This window comes from Phlebotomus papatasi, chromosome 1, assembly GCF_024763615.1.
Source record: "Phlebotomus papatasi isolate M1 chromosome 1, Ppap_2.1, whole genome shotgun sequence".
Taxonomy (NCBI): Eukaryota; Metazoa; Arthropoda; class Insecta; order Diptera; family Psychodidae; genus Phlebotomus; species Phlebotomus papatasi.
This window is the reverse complement of record NC_077222.1, coordinates 53149136-53166687: the sequence shown is the minus strand read 5'-3', so window position 1 is coordinate 53166687 and position 17552 is coordinate 53149136. Positions and strand designations below refer to the sequence as shown.

The following is a 17552-nucleotide window of genomic DNA, read 5'->3' as shown; positions in this document are numbered from 1 at the left end:
TTTTTAATAGGTATTACTAAATATATGTATATTCAATTCTACCACAATAAACGTCTTGATGCAATTCAATTCTATCTCCCATGTTCTCGAAGAATTTGCCTCTTAACAGGAAGAATGGTATCGGATACCATCCTTGAAAGATTCAAAAGGAGTGACGAAATGTATGATATATCCATTACAAATATTTCACGGAAGGTGACCCCTTAAAACTCTTGGAAATAAATATTGTCAAAGCAAATTCATGATAAAAGCAAAATGATCAAAATAGAATGCTGCAATAATTTTCTACACAAGTATAGGCAAAAGATGTTTCCCTGATTCTTAAAAAATGCACAGATCTATTTGTAGGGCAGAAAGATTCTAGAAATCACACACAACAAGATTTCGTAAACCGTAATCAATTATACCACTATGTCAAAAAAATCACTTACTTATTAGGTCCGTAATCTCACAGAAAATTCCTTGAAATACACGGATTTTCCACTACAAAAAAAATTAAAATTTAGTGACAATTTTATACAAAGCTGCCACGATTTGCTCAGCACGTACAATATTTCTCCACCTACATATGCTTTATTTTCACCGTAAACTCTACACCCGGATAGAAAATATTCACATCAGTATTTAGATTGAACATTCATCTACTTGTTGTAATTCTTTGTAGGAGATATCATACGTTTTAAAATTTCTTTTTAATATCTTGCTAGTTTTTCGAAGTATTCTAAGGTATCCATCAATGAGTCAAATATTTCAGAGCGGCTTACACTGTGTGATCCAAAACAATGTGATATCCCCAACACGTGTGATACATTGGTGTTTAGTAGTTTCGACTGAATGCGTCTTTTTGGTCAGTAAAAATAAAATTTGGTAAGAAAAAAATAAAATTTCGTCACTAAAAAATTAAATTTGGTCAGAAAAAATTAAATTTGGTCAGTAAAAATTCAAATGTGGTCAGTTAAAAATAAAATATGGTCAGTAAAAAATTAAATATGATCAATAAAAAACTTTAAAAAATCGGTAAAAAATTAAATTTGGTCGGTAAAAAGTCAAATTTGGTCATTAAAAAATAAAATACGGTCAGTAAAAAATAAAATATGGTCAGTAAAAAATAAAGAATCTGGTCAGTAAAAAAAATTAAATTTTATCAGCAAATATTTTGGTCAGTAAAAAATTAAATTCGGTCAAAGTTTTTTATTGACCATATTTAATTTTTTACTGACCAAATTTGATTTTTTTACTGACCAAATTTAACTTCTTACCGACCAAATTTAATTTTTTACTGATTTTTTTTAAAGTTTTTTACTCACCATATTTAATTTTTTACAGACCATATTTTATTTTTTACTGACCGAATTTGATTTTTTATTGACCAATATTTTATTTTTTACTGACCAATTTGAATTTTTTACTGGCCAAAAAGATTTTGCCGTTTCGACTGATACTTTTCCAAAGCCGCAAAAGTTCGATTTTCCCGAACAGCCAAGGTAGTAGTGTTTGTGAATTTTCCACAAATACACAAAAACAAACCCCTTCGAGCAAAATATTTTTACGTGAATATTAACCCTGATAAACCCTCTATAACTTGTAATAGTTGTTTTTTTTCTGAAAAGATACTTGAAATAGGAAAAAAATAAGTAAAATATTACACATCAAAATTATAGCTTTAGGTCAAGCTTTAGATCCATTTTTTATTTTCACTTCTTGGACCTAGGCAAAAAGACCTAAGCTGCAATTTTTTTCAGAAAGCATGAGGTTTTGAGAAAGCTATTAGAATATATATGGCCATGAGTTACATTCATTTAGTAAAATAGAAAAAATCGGGTTTTTTAATCTGCAAAAATTTCCCCTAACTCAATAATAAATTTGTGTTTTTTTGTACTTTTTTTACACACTCTCTCAATGGAAGAGTTAGCTTAACAGGTAATACTGTGTTAATCAGGGCCAATACTTAAAATTAAAATATTGAAATTTGTTTTAGTTAGAAGTATGTATTCTATTTATTCTGCTCATTTCCTGTCCATTTGTTAAATAGAATATAAACGTTGTGGATTTAGAATACCATATTGCAGGGAACCAAAAATTTTGCGTAATTCTATTAATTACAGTGAATTAGATATTCGGTTGCTCCCCAAATTATTATCTATGTGTTCTATAGTGTCCATGTGATGGGTATATTTACGATTGCATAGAGATTAATTAGCACTCAAATTAACTCACATACTGGATAACATTGGATTAATGAATTGTATCTTGTTGCACAGATACACTAATTAAAAAGTTTAATGCGAAAATGGTCCGTGTTGGGAAACTTTGTCAGTCCACTTTCCAAATTGATACGCAACTTTTGTGGACACACCTCCCCGCCAGAGTCAACTAAAATTTTGCAACAGCAGAAAATTTAACCCCATATGGGGGTGGGTTACAAATTGAAATAGGTATATATATAGTAAATTCACCTCTTTTGAATCGAAAATGTGAGAATTTTGCCAAAAAATGGTGACATACAGTGTTTAAATAACAAATTAATCTCAATGTGCATTTACTGAAATTTATTAAATTTACTGCTAATTGGGGCAAATAGGGTTTTATAGCGACACTCTTGTAAAATTGTTAAACAGTTCATGTTCGGCGTGAGGCAAATAACAGGCAATTTAATTGAAAAATTAAATCCATCTCTATTTGCATGAAAAAGAACCATGATGGTAAATTGTCCACAATTTACACTATAACTGCCAATTTTATTTGCGAAAATTGACTAAATTACACTTTTCACCACAATTTAAATTTATTTACCACTCATAACCTGGTTCTATTGATTAGAAAATTATTTATCTATTGATAAATATTTTATGAATATCAAATACAGTTTTATTGCAAAATTTAATTTTAATTGAACATTTAGAATCATTTAACAGGACTACCAATTTTGCTAAGTGATACAATACATATTTTTTTGCGGTGGCAGCCAAAATCCCGAAAGCCAAAATCCCGAAAAGACCAAAATCCCGAAAGCCAAAATCCCGAATGTTCAAAATCGTGAAAGGGATGAAATTATATTGAGGAAAATGTATAGAGTCATTTCCCAAGACACAGAGGATTTCCCTTTGCCTCCAGCAAGCACAGATGTAATCGTGGGAGTAGCTATGACACTTTTAAGAATTCGGGATTTTGGCTTTCGGAATTTTGACCGGGACCCATTTTTTTGTAATACTCTCTATAACTACTTCCAAAGCAGTCGGAATGGTCAAGGTTTAGTATAAACATTCGAACATTAAGATTTATGAGAAGAAGCCTGGTTGAAGTAATCCAAAAAATTGATTTTGGTTTTGATTTAATTCTAGTATTCTTTGAAAATGCATTTTTTACTGCTTAAACTCCACAGAAAGAGAGAGTGGTTAAATATAATCCCTCGATTTTTAGTTACATTTCGACCCCTTACATATTTTGGTAAAATTTTGGAAATCTGAATTTTCGAAGTTTTTGTTGACGTCACATTGTTTGTCCATCTATCCCCTGTATCACCTCTACAGACGAAACGTTTAGAAATAAAGAGTTATTCAGACAGAGGACCCCTATTGGTCCGCTTCAGCATTATTAACATGTCCCTCATTTTATCCCTACCCCTCCCCCTTCCTCCTAGTTAGAGGTTGTGTAGACGAATGTCGGTTGTCTTTCATCCATATTCGATATCCATATTCGATAATACCGTTGAATAATTCCTAATAACGGTTTTTCAAGATTAAAGATTAAGATCGTTAAAATGGCCCTAGAGAAAGGTTATGGAATTTCCGGAAAGCCTGCTGAACAGATTGCAATCGGTTACGAACCGGTTTTGAACCGCTTGTCCAAAAACCAGTTTTATTCTTCGTGAGTTATTATTTTTCATGATTTTTTAAAATGATTTATCATGAATCAGTTCAAATGAGTATTGACCGGTAAATAATAAATTATACGAAAATACTTTTGAGTTATAACAAACAAGTCACGAGTTCGAACATTTCACAAAGCGTCCTGAGACGCTTTACCACACCTTTTTAAGGAAATTAGTTTCAAAGTTAGAGCTGTAACATTTCGAGATAAAGCGCTCTCTTAAAGCTGAAATTTTCTAAGAATATTTTTCTTACAATTTTACTTAGGGATTGGTAGAGTAGTTTCATTCATGCATTACCTTCAAAATACACTTATTAGGGATAAAAAAAAATTAATTATTTAGGAGTTGTGCTGTATATTTTCAGACAATCAATATATCCGAAAAGAACCTAACAGGGCTTAGTCTTAATACGGTTCAAATTCATAAAGCAAATGAAAAAAAAAACTTCTTTTACCACTTGGAAAAGCATCCGATTTGATCCGAATTACATCAATCTGTTTTAACTAAAAAAAAGTTTGAATATATTTTAAATGTGTCTAAATTTCAATTGTTATGGGCACAAGATGCTTATTGACTCCTAACTAGAGATTTGGTACACATGAATCTGGTAAAGATGCTAGAAATAAGACTTCTGTAAAATATCGCAGTAGATGTTTATTGTTTAAGTCTAATACTTGGGCACTTATCCCTGATACACACTTTAATTCATAATATCTTTTTCACAGGTACAAAAACCAATAACTTTAATAATTATTTAATTTAATAATTAATAATAAAATAATAAAATTAAATTACAAAAAATATGTTACTCTTATTAAATGTATAAATTAATTAAAAGCTTTTATGAATTAATAATGAATTATGTATTATTTTTCATTTGATATAAAGTCATCTCCCATTACAAATGTGAAAAGTTCTAATGTAATATCAAATTATTTATTTTCAGGTGTTAATTTTTTGAAGAAAGAAAAGACTTTATTCACTTTTCAAATAATAATATTGTCTTGATCAACATTTGGGATTAGATATTTCTCGTTAAAAGGATTTATTCAGAATAATGATTGGAAGTTTCTATACATATTTGAACTCAAAACATCTATATAACTGTGTTCAAATTTTTCTAGTACCATGAAATGGAATAAAAACAATAAATATATTATGTAAAATATCATGATAATAGAGGTTGTGAGGATCTTACAACTGGATTATAAATTTTTTACCATTATTGGAGTTGAGATTGTCGGATATTCTGGGATACTAAAGACCATTGGTGTCTGATCGCCTGCTTACTCAGGCACAGTCAATTTATTTCAATATAATCTAATCTAAACATTTATTCGCAATGACATTGGAGTTATTGAATATATCAAATATGCTACAGAGAAAAAAAGGTTTCCAAGAAGTTGGTAGTTGCTTTGCTTTTTTTACCACGATTATTCTTGTATAATATCTAATACTATTAATTTAATGTACTCATCTAAATCTAAAACATTAACTTAAGTGTTTAATAAGTTGTAAACAACAAAATGGTTACCAATAAATCTAATGGAAATTAGACAAAATCAGTAACACCTTTCCTTGTTTAAGCCGGGTATAGTTAAACTGTGTATTTTGAAAGGAATAACGCTGCCATGTGAAGTTCTCGGGAATTCGAGGAGCTCGCAGGAGCCCTTATAACCCAAGATAGCTCCTGGAACCGTCAGAAAATCCTGGAAATCTTTATACCCTATGAGGTACTAACAACTCTTATAGTAACTCAGGGATCCATTACAAAACTGGAGAACGGTTCGTTAACCTTGAGAAGTCGAAAAATTTTCAAAAATTAGCTAATATCGAATTGGTAAGACCGTTCGGCTCTTGGGCAGTATGAGATGTGACCCCTGACTCGATTGTCAAAGTTGTGAATTCAAGTCCCATTCGATGCAAATGATTTAAACTTATGAAGGGACATATTTTTCATACACTTTGATAAATTGAATAATGTACAAAATGGCAATAACAGGCCGGTACATTAATAATCTTAGGAAAATCGTAAAAATCCGTAAACCGTTAAGATCGCCACTGATCCTCATAAATATCTTTTACGCGTCCACAATACAACATTTTCACCTTTCTGTTATGGGTCAAAATTCACGAAGAGAGCAGTATAATCCCTATTTCGACTTCTTACCACCCCCTGGGGGACATATTTCGGAAATCTGAAGTTTCAAAAGCTTTAACGTTACGTTGTTTGTCCAGTGTGCATCTGCGTGTCAGGCCGCTACCACGCCTATACCCCAAACGGTTAGAAATAGAGACTTGTGACTTTCGAGACTACCCCCATAAGTCGACCTGATTGCTCGAAAACGCGTCGTGCAATTTTTTTCATTTTTGGATATGTTTTAGTTTAGATGTTGTCCAGGCAGACATTTCATCCTTATACGAAAGTACCGTCGAATCATTTCCAATAACGGTTTTTCAAGGCAAATGGTCAAAAACGCCCTAGAGAGTGCGTTTATCAACCGAATGGTATCATATTTGCCATATTTGGCCTCTTTGGAAAGGTCATGGAATTTCAAACAAGTCTGAATCAGTCCCAATCGGTTCTGAACCGGTAATGAATCGATTCTTAAAGAGTAATTAATTGTTACTCAATTTTATTATTCTTAAGCTCTTTTGGGCAATATTTTGAATATAATTCATGAGTAGATTTTAAACCAGTAAACGATCAATGATGCGTACTTTTGAGTACTTTTGAGGTATAGCACCTAAATAACGAATTCTAGCACTTCCCAAAGCCGGGGACGCTTTGCCACCGTTATTAATATATTTTTATTCCATCTGTTTTCGCTGGGCGGAAAAATTGACTCCCACACATTTGTGTATATTTTGTACACAATTATTACTCTTTTACACAATTTCACATTTGTGTAAAATTACATTAAAATGTGTAAGAGTACACAAAAATTTAAATTTGCAATAAAACTCATAATAAAGCAAAACAATAATTTTTTACCGTGTACAAATTTTCCCTGCTTAACTGCTGTGTTGGCCAATAAAGTGGTAAGGGATTAAAATGTATATTGTTTCTTAATACACAATGATGTGTCGATAACATACATGCACTCTAGATAAACCATGAACTTCACCATCTCCAAATGAGATTGGAATAGTATTAAGCACAAGCATGAGGTATCAGGGTGTATTAAATTGCAAAATCAATTATCTCATTGATTTCTGGGAAATTGTGTAATTACTTATGTGTTAGATTATAAACTAAGTTGTAACTACTGGAAGTTTGAATTTCAATAAACTTTTACTTGCAATTTCCATTTATATTTCTCTATTGACCTAATGTAATCAAACCTAAGATATACCCAATTAATTCAACAGTTTATATGATATTTATACACTTCGTTTCACAATTTCTGTTAAATCTGTCATATGTGAATGTAAATGCTATTTGTCAAATATAAATTTTCCCTCTATAATTTGCCATTCAAAGAAGATTTATCTCATATTTTCCTTTTCTTGCCTCTGCAGAGATATTCTGCAGAATTTTTGGTCTCAGATATCACTCATACCCTCTGGAAAATATAGAAACTCTGTCCGGGATTTCTGGTAGCGAAACCACAACCCATACAACACTCATCCTTACAGAGCTCTCTAAAATATATGTCCTCCGAATTCTCCTCACCATACAACACTTTCACACACACGGTGAGATATTATTTATGTAAATCACTTTTTGCATGAGTAATTTGGAACATATTGCGCTATTTTCACTTTGAAACGAATCCCAAAACATTGTAGAAAGGAATTTCTATATAGTAACAGATTCCAGACCCCCAGACCCTCTCTCTCTGGATCAAAATATGCACGTTTTATGGAGGGCTGCGTTAGTATTCCTAAAACCAGGCATCGTGGTAATTTCCCTGCTAGCTAAATTGCAAATTTTACCCCTGAAATCACTTTTATTCGTGAATATTATATGAATATTCATATGGACGATGTGGATATTGTCCGTTACTTTCTTCCAATTCAAAATTACTTGGAAACTTTTCAATTGTACACCACTGTCGTTGCATTTAAAATGTTTCATCTGGCCACACTATTCCTCTTTCCCGCGCCCGCGCTCTCCAACAAAGCATGAGTCAGATTGTGCTTGCAACGTGACGAGGAAGCATTCTCTCTCGCAGTAAAAAAAGTATTATAAATAATTGAAAAATCATGTGGTAGTGATAAGGACTCGCTTATAGTGCAATTTGACCCAGTCAGTATTTTTTTCAAGTCAATCCGGGACAAAGTATTTCTCGTGGCAGTATTGTGTTTTTGGAGTCAAAGACCCCCCTTCGTATGGCTTCACTGCGTTCCACGGAATCACTTTTCTCCTAAACAAAGAGTATTGACTAATCAGTTGGAGTGGGAAGTTTCTTAGGAATAGCCAGTGATGCCACAAATCTCCCACAATAAGTGATTGAGGATGTCAGAATCGGAAGCTCTACTGGGAGCTCAACAAAATCCACAAAACGCCAGAGAGTATGGGAGTGTGACAGCAGAAAATTCATCAGATTCGGAAACACCGCAGGTAGAAGAGATGAGATCTACCTTGCCACTAATCCATAAAATTGGCTTTGGCATTGGACATGTGTACAATGACCTGGCCGCTGGAGTGTGGTTCAGCTACACCCTCCTCTTTATGCACAGCGTTATGAGTCTTCCCGGAACAGCTGCTGGATCTCTTGTGATGTGGGGACAAGTTGTAGATGCCGTGGCAACTCCCATTGTGGGTCATCTCAGCGACAAATACGGTTCCAAGAGGCAGTGGCACATCTTTGGTAAGAAACTTTTCCATCATCAATGCGCCAGAAATTTTTAAAATTTTTCATAAATTCTAAGACAAGGCTTTAAGTTCTAAAGATCTTTCAAGGCTTATGCCCTAGACACACTTACAACTTAAGCCGAGAGACGACTTAGTGGAAAATTATGGAAATGTAGTTTGACCATTATTTCTAATATAATTATGCTAAGCCGTCTCTCGGCTAATCCTCAAGTCTGTCGAGGCCCAGGGTAAGTGTACCAAATTCCGGACAGTTTGAAATTTCGGCCACTATTTTTGTTTCTCAAATTTCCATGAATTTTTAGTTTTTGCATACTGAAATAATGCAAAATATAACTTATAAATTCGACGAACGATATGATGTGAAAAAGACTTTGGAAGAATTTCGGAACGGCAAAGAAATATGAGAATAAAGGTGGCCGAAATAGGCCATCAAAGTTATGTCTACTTTTTTTCATTTTAAAATGTATTAAGAAGGATTTCAGAGAAAATAAAAACGATGAACTGTCTACAAGGTTTCAAGCAACACTCCTTAAAAAGAAGTAACAAAAAAAATTAATATGTATTAAAAATATGACATTTCAAACTTAGGCACTTGCATGCAACTATGCCGAAATTTGGCACACTTACCCTATTCTTAATATTTCATTATCAATATCTTTAATTTTAAAGAGTTAAATAAATTGCATTTAAGGCTTTAAAATTTTATTTTAACTGTTGCAATAAAATGAAACAATCTTTGCATTATATTTAAAAGCTGCTAACGAGGCTTGTTTTTATACCCCCAAAACAATCACAATTGTTTTTCATTAAACAGAAAAAAAACCATCAAATTTATAAAGCTCTGCAAATAAATTACTCATAAATAAGATAACAAAAAAAGCAAATGACTCACTATGAAAATTAATTCATTTGCGTTAAAATATCGCTTTTTCTCTTGGTGCGTTTCAATTCATTTTTGATTTTATTTACTTATTGAAACTTGTTGAAATCCTCAATATTGTTCATTCCAAAAACAGATGTGCAAAGTATTTTTTTACGATTTTTCACGAATAATGTGACAATGTTGTATTAATGTTTCACAGTTCTCTTTAAAAATTTTGAATATCTTCATGATTTCAGTTTTTTATTCAAATTTCTCCTCAAATTGTCTTTTTTTTATAAAACTTTATTATTAAGCTTTTAACAATACGTTATTCAAATATTTAGAGATAAGTAATAAATATTTTTCAGTCATTCAGAGAAAGCACGCATTGATACAAATTTTGTGGCTTCTGTCGTAAGGCCCGTAATACCACACTTAAGGTCCAAATGTTTAGGTTAATGATTAGGGGAAAGTACTCTCCATTCGAACGTTCATGCTTTCGAATATTGTGAATTTTCTTTCAATTCTCCTAAGAGAATTTGACATTTCTATTAGATATCAGTTAGCTTATCATGAATTATTGCTAATTACGTGATAATTATGTGTAGGGTAAAGTGATACAAGTTAGACATTATGTCACAAGTTGAACAATTCGCCGGTACATGTTGGACATGGCTCTTTTCTTGATAAGTACAGTGCAAAATTTGTTTTTAAGCACAAGGAACCAAAACAAAACCCTGCTTAACTTGTATCATTGGCCAACTTCTACCATTTTACCCTAAGTCTCTTAAGTCTCTTAAATTCACATTATTCGAAGTCATGAACGTTCAAAGGGAGAGTACTTTCCCCTATATTTATATGTTTACAAAAGTATCATTATATTTATAATGTCTTCTACATGTTATAAGTGTTTTTTAATCATCAGTTTCTGCACTTTTTCACTTACAATCTGAACAAAGACATATTATTAGGTCAAATGCAATCTCATGTCCAAAGTGATCATTTTGGGTCTGTGAAAATTACTACAAAACGGAAATTAGGACACCAGTACAGTCCTAAAATTAACAAAATGTCATTACTGATGGTTTTGGTTTGAAAAATTCACTTTTGACGAAGTCAAAAAAGTTGCTTGGCATATAAAAATTATCATAATCGAATCATGATCGAAAACGAGTTACTAGAATTAGAGCTAAACCATGAAGTACCCTATTATAACTCTGTATAGATATAGACGAAAAAAAAGCGAATGTTTGATTCACAATCCGAAGTAGTATCTTGCAATGCAATAGCAATATCGGACAATAAAAGACAGTAGGGCCAGAAAAAGCATAAAAACGTTTAATAATAATCCTAATAATCATAAGATTGGCAATGCGTCAGATGCTTTGTGAAATGCTCGAACTCGTGACTTAAGCGGTCTTCAGACTAGAGGTTTAGCCCAGTTCCCGACGGTCTCAAAATCTTAAATAGTAACTAATTTTATTGCTTTTTCTTTAAGAGGCCATTTGTCCTTAATAATCTAATACTAAGTCAATTTTTTCCAGAAAATCTTGATTGTTGAAAAATTAGAACAGTTAAGCCACATGGCTAAGTCTCAGGCCTGAAGCCCGTATTATACGGGCTTCAGACCTAAGGCTTAGGCATCTAGCTTAACTTCTGTAATTCCTTATCAGGCATGATTTTTTTAGGAAATTTTTCTTTAGAATTGGATATTAATGGCAAATGATCCATTAAATTTTGAAAAATAAATAAAATTGCTTGTTATTTAGATTTTTGAGACCTTCGGGAACTGGGCTAAACCTCCAGTCTGAAGCCGGCATTAGATTCTATATCTCAACTTACTTTCGCATCATTTATCGTTTACCGGTTCTTAACCTATTTTGAACCGATTTATAAATCACTCAAAAGATCCTCAAAATAACTTAAGAGTAATACAAATGATTTTCGAGCAAACATTGCGATTGTTTATCGAGTGATATTTCGGTACATTATTGTTCATAACAGGTACGAAGCGGTTCAAACTTATCATAAATTCCAAGACCTTTCCAACGAGCCTAATCATGATAACATTCGATTGATAAATACAATTTCTAGAGCTTTGTTAAGATTTGATCTTGAAAACTCGTTATTAGTAATGATTTAAAAGGCCGAGAACGGTACAAGGGGCCCCATGATCTTGTATTTCGGAATTATGCATAAGATAGGGTTATACAAATATACTTATGCATATTGTCTACCATTAGGAGCTCATTAGTGAAATCATTTTTGAAATTCCCCTAAATGTATGCATATTTTTCGAGGCGATAAATTTTAAATACGTAACTTTCATTGTTACTTATTAAATACGTAACTTTCATAGTTATTGGCGCAAAAAAATAGCTCAAAAAATTGGCACCAAATAATATTTGGCACATTTTAAGCCGCGGCGTTTCCGTAACGTTCATAAGAAATCTCCTGAGAGTATGCAAAATTTCTGTATGCATAAAGCCGTTTCGCACGCTTTTTCTCTGTCCGGAAAATATACATAATCCCAGGACCCCCTGTCTTTTCGTATACGGACGAAATATCCCTCTATAGAGGACGAAATATCGCTCTATAGAGGGATATTTCGTCCGTATACGAAAACACTTCCCTACTTTTTTGTAAATTGTCTATAGACAATTTACAAAAAGAAGGCAAGTGTTGGGGAAAAATGACAGACATGTTAACCGTCTTTGGGTTAACTTATGGGGAAGTCTTCCGAAGATGCCAAGTCACTATCTCCAACCGTTCAGCCTCTAGGCGTGGTAATGGTTAGACGGGTCAAACAGACGAACAAATGGATGGACGAACAAACAGTGTCACATAAAAAAACTCGAAACATCAAATTTTTAAAATTCTTCTAAAATAAATATGACCCTTTATGGGGAACAAGGAGTCTAAATGTCTTTACTGTCCTTACTTTTAAAGTCGGTTGCAAAGATTTTTTGTTTTAATTTACACCTTTTATCAAGGAAGAGTTGGGCAATTTAAAGAATTCATAACTTTCAAAATATAAAACTTTCGGGTAGAAGAAAAGTTAAAAAAAATATTTCATTTGGAAATGGAAACATTTTAATTTGTTTCAATTAAACCTTTTAAATATTATGAGTATTTTATCAATAGGAAATTGCACTTCTTTTTAGATTCTATAGAACATATTAAAAATTAATAAACCCGCATAATATAATCTTGGAAAAACTAAGGAAAAGTAAATAAAATTTGACATTAAAATTAAATAAATTATTCCGAGCAAAAAGAGTCTATCGCATCTGTAACAACACAATTATTTGTAAAGCACTATCTTCTGTACCGTGGCTTCAACTTTCCAATTCGTGCGTTCTGCGAAGTCTTGCACACTTTATCGTGCTTCATAACCAGACCGTTTTAATTTAGTTTATGAGATTTGTCGAAAAAATGCTTTAATGCAAGATTTTATCTTAAAACTTTTCAGCTACTTCATGAATTTTCCTATCAGTCACGATAAATAGCCCTCAAGCACAGAGAACTTTATTCTATTTTATTTACATTCTTTATCTCTATTTCTTTTTCCTGCTCTAACTCAAAAAGAGAGTAGTGTAGAGTACAATGGGGTAATTTGGAACAAAACCTAAATTTGAATTTTAAGATTTTCTCAGTATTTCAGATGGACAAGAGAGAAAGTCCACGAGAAAGTATGCTCTTTAACCCTTTAACGACGAGACAGTTTTCGCTGACCGAAAACCAGCAATAAAAATGAAACCGATAAACAAAATCAGTAAAAGGTCTTACATCTAACCTTAGAAAATCCAAGAAAGTCTGATTTTTTGTATTTTTTTGTCTCTATGGAACGACAGGAACAAAAATAGCCCAAAAATTTAAGTCATTTTTCTGACGAAACCAATGATTGATAATTTTTACTCTAATAAAAAATATTATGTTTAAGTGTTGTAGTTTCTTTTCCCAAAACGATTTTGCTTAAAAAATTGGAAATATAAAAAATAATTAAAATCAATTTTCATTATGAGAATTTAAAAATTCGTCATTTTTTAGCTTAAAAAATTACTATATAGCAAATAGCTGTAGACTTGCAAAAAATATTCTAGATTCTTTCAAGCTTCTACTTTGCAATTACGTACAAACATAAGGAAAAAATTACTTTAGTTAGGTAGTCAGGAAAAATTATTTTCTTTATGGGACACCGGTGTTCCAATTGTCCTTAAAGGGTTAGCCAAGGAGTTCAAATTTAGATTCTGTTCAAATCTACCCCATTGTACTTGATATTTTTTTTTCTCATTTGCAGGAACAGCTTTAGTGTTCTTTTCCTTCCCGGCAATCTTTGCTATTTGTCCATTGTGCAGTAATTCCCAACTTGTATGGGAATCTGTTTATTTCGCCATTGCGATCCTCATCTTCCAAGCAGCATGGGCCATTGTACAGATCTCCCATTTAGCCATGATTCCCGAAATGTCCCGCACCCAGAAAGATCGATCGGATCTCACAACTTTGCGGTACTCTGGAGCTATCTTATCGAATCTCATCGTATACAATATTACTTGGGCAGTTTTGCAAGGCAGAAGTGCTCAGAGTACAACCATTGGACCATCCGATGCCTTCAGATTTAGGGATTTAGCCCTAATCATCACACTAATCGGGGTGTCGATGTCAGTGTTGTTCCACTTCTCGCTGGCTCTGGCTAATTATGAAGAGAGACGTCAGCATGGCGGTTCTGGACAGCGTCAGGCTGAGCAAAGAACTGCTACGGAGAGCGATCGACTCCTATCATCAACTTCCAGTAATGATCAAGTATCTGTGATCAGCAGTAGATTCCGGAGAGATATTCTGAAGAACCCACTGCTCTACCAGAATGCCTTACTGTATGTTTTCTCAAGACTGTTCATGACCACATCACTCATCTACATTCCTCTGTGGATCGATGAGAGATCTGCGTCACCTCCAGTGGATGGAGGAACTGCATCACCTAACAAGTCTGTTGATCATATCGCAATTGTTCCGTTAGTTTCTTTTTTTGGATCCTTCGTGGCGTCCCTTGTTCTCAAGAGTCTCAATCGCTTCATCAGCCATCAAGCAGCGTATCTCTTTGGCTCCCTTGTGGGCATTGCCGGGTGTGTTCTGGTGGCCTTTGTCTCGCCCACAGATGCTCTGGAAATTCTTCTCACCGTTGCCATTCTCTTCGGCACTGGAAGTTCAATAACAATGATTAGTTCTTTGTGCATAACGGCCGACATGGTACCAAGCACCGATCTGGGCGGATTCATCTATTCAGCTGTAACATTTGCCGATAAGCTGATCACAGGAATCGCTGTTATGGCCATTGAAACCATGTTAGTAACCAGTAAAAAAATATTTCAAAATTTCCAGAAAAATATAACTTTTAAAATTTATTCAGGAAATGCAGCAAACGCAAGGACTGCCCGGAATACTACAAACGTGTCTTATCTTATGCTTGCGGAGGAGCAGCTTGCCTGGGAATTATCACACTCATCTCCCTCCAGATCACAAGACTCTGCTGTCGTCGCTACAGAAGAATAGATGTATCCACTTGAGTATTACAGGAAGAATATAAAATGGAATTTAATGAATTCCAAGACGAATTCCTAAAAAAAAACATTCCACGTCTGCTAGTATATTTCTCTTATGTGGAATCGGTATTTATTTTATGTATTTGGAACACTGTTTTATAACTTGTTTTTTTTTGCCGTATTTTGTTTTATGTACACAACCGTTGATCAATAAACGTGATGAATTATTTATTCCATGGTCATTTTCTTTTTAAGGCTTTGAGGTTTCTTATCACTTGAATACTCACGACAAAAATACTTTTAAAAAGTAATTGTTATCTTAAACAACGTATTGCAATGACTTTAGATATTTAAAAAAAAAAACTTGAGCTACAATTATTAATTTCTTTATTTTAACAATGGAAAATGATTATATTTGAAAGCTTCTTTATATTAAAAGCTCTTAGAATGAAAGACAGGAAATACATACAGGAACACACAAAAAAGCTTACAAAAGTGATACATTGATAAAGGAAAAATAAATTTTATTATTTCTTTATTTTGGTAATTCCTTCTTCATTTTCTTTAAATTTAAATAATAAAGAATACCTATACTATACTTTTTTGGTTATTGACGATTTCTGTTCAAAATTTCTACAATTTCTTTATAATTGGATTGTTAATAGGAGTTTAGTTTAAATTCTAAATGCAAAAGTAAGATTTTGCAAATTCCTTTGAATTATGTTCAATTATAGGAAAATGTTAAAAAGTTTCTTTTTAAATTTCGAGACCACATTAAAAGAAAATTTAGTCTGAAATAAACAAAAACTGTAGAATTTAATGTCGCAAAAAATTAAGATTTTTTTTTCATATTCTCAAAATTTACAAATAACTAAAAAAAACATATTGCCAGAAATTGTAGCAACAACAAACTTTTTTTTATATTCTTTATGATGACGGAACATTAGTAAAAATCCCATGTTCAGCAGGGAGGTAATCTTGACCGTTTTTCAAAACGGGCAACATGAGCAAAGGAAGTTACATTAAAAAAGTGCTTCCAGAAGAGACTTCTTCCTCTCTACACCATGAGATCCCCCCCTTCCTTTGGCTTGATCTGGGATCATTAAATTATGCGAAGGCCACCCAAAAATGGTAATGGTTATGCAAAAACAATATGCAATAAAAAGAAATAAACAAAATGCAATTGCTATAAAAAGTCTGAAAAAACGATTTTTTTCGGACCCCAAATTTTTTACTGTATCGTCATTAAAGGGTTAATCACAAATAAAATCTCTTCAATCTCTTGCTAATTGCAATTCACAAAATATTTAACTTTTAGGCGTAAAAACTCCTTCCTGCTATTTGCTAAAATGGAAAATTAAAAGAACATGTCATTTTTTTTAAATGCTCCTTTTTTAAAGCAAGGCTTTTGCAATATTTTTATTATTATTTTTTTTGCTTTTCAGCAATTATTTTAAAAGTTCTATGGTTCTAAGATGAAAATGTTGGCAATGAACCCATAATTTATTTTAATAATTGAAGGGTAGTGGAGACTGAGGCAAAACTTGTCAAAACGCATTTACATAATTCTTCCTTGAATCCATTCACTTGAGAGAAATCCGAAAAAGTCAAAATAACATTCCGAAAATGTTAATTTTACCCTGCAGTACTGATCCGAAATTGGTGTAAATATTACCCTTTTTAGGTATATTATGGGTTAAAGTTACCCATAAAGTTTGAGCTGTGGGGCTAGATAGTTATACGGCTTTTTCGCCTATTTCTAAATGAAGCTGGTCCTTACAATTATTTTAATTAGATCCACAATGATTTTGTCTATACAAATTACTTCATGTTAAAACCCAGTTTCCTTTAGAAATATACGAAAAAATCGTATAACAATGTAGCCCCATCTCCCCCTAGATTTTCTACATATTTCATATAATATTTTGTCATTAATATCACTATGTCCATCTTTCCAAAAACTTTTGTCCTACTTTCAAAAATTTTGTCCCACTTTCAAAAATTTTGTCCATCTTTTCAAAATGTGTTGTTTTCTAGTTTTATTGAATTTTCCAATTAATTGGTCAAAATTTGTAATAAAAACTGTTAAGATTCTGTCAGAATATTTCATAAGGTACCTCATGATGCAAATAATATGAAAAAAAATTATTTCGCTCCTTGGAAATTACAAGGGGCCAACTCAATCTGAGCCATTTTTCAGAAGACAGCATGAAAGATTCAACTTTGTATAAATAATTATCTCAATTAAGTATGTTAATAAAAACAATTTAATTCTTTTCTATTTGTATGAGCATTATCATAAACATCGAAACATAAATATTTTTACCTTTCAAAATATGTTTTTTTATGAGTTAGCTCTTTGTCATACTAAATGATGAGCAAATTTTCATGAAATTAGAATGACACGGGATCAACTTGCTAGAGTTAGTCCCTTGTTTCACAAAAATTTGAACGATA

At 32.5% G+C, this 17552-nt stretch overlaps 1 protein-coding gene across 1 annotated transcript; it reads left to right on the top strand.

The window, feature by feature from the left end:
• Positions 1 to 7976: 7976 nt before the first annotated feature.
• On the top strand, positions 7977 to 15326 carry LOC129806460 (major facilitator superfamily domain-containing protein 12-like). Its single transcript, XM_055855066.1, has 3 exons — positions 7977 to 8688; positions 13856 to 14897; positions 14963 to 15326. The coding sequence occupies exons 1-3, from the start codon at positions 8334 to 8336 to the stop codon at positions 15117 to 15119; spliced, it is 1554 nt and encodes a 517-aa protein (XP_055711041.1). The 5' UTR covers positions 7977 to 8333; the 3' UTR covers positions 15120 to 15326.
• Positions 15327 to 17552: the final 2226 nt, after the last annotated feature.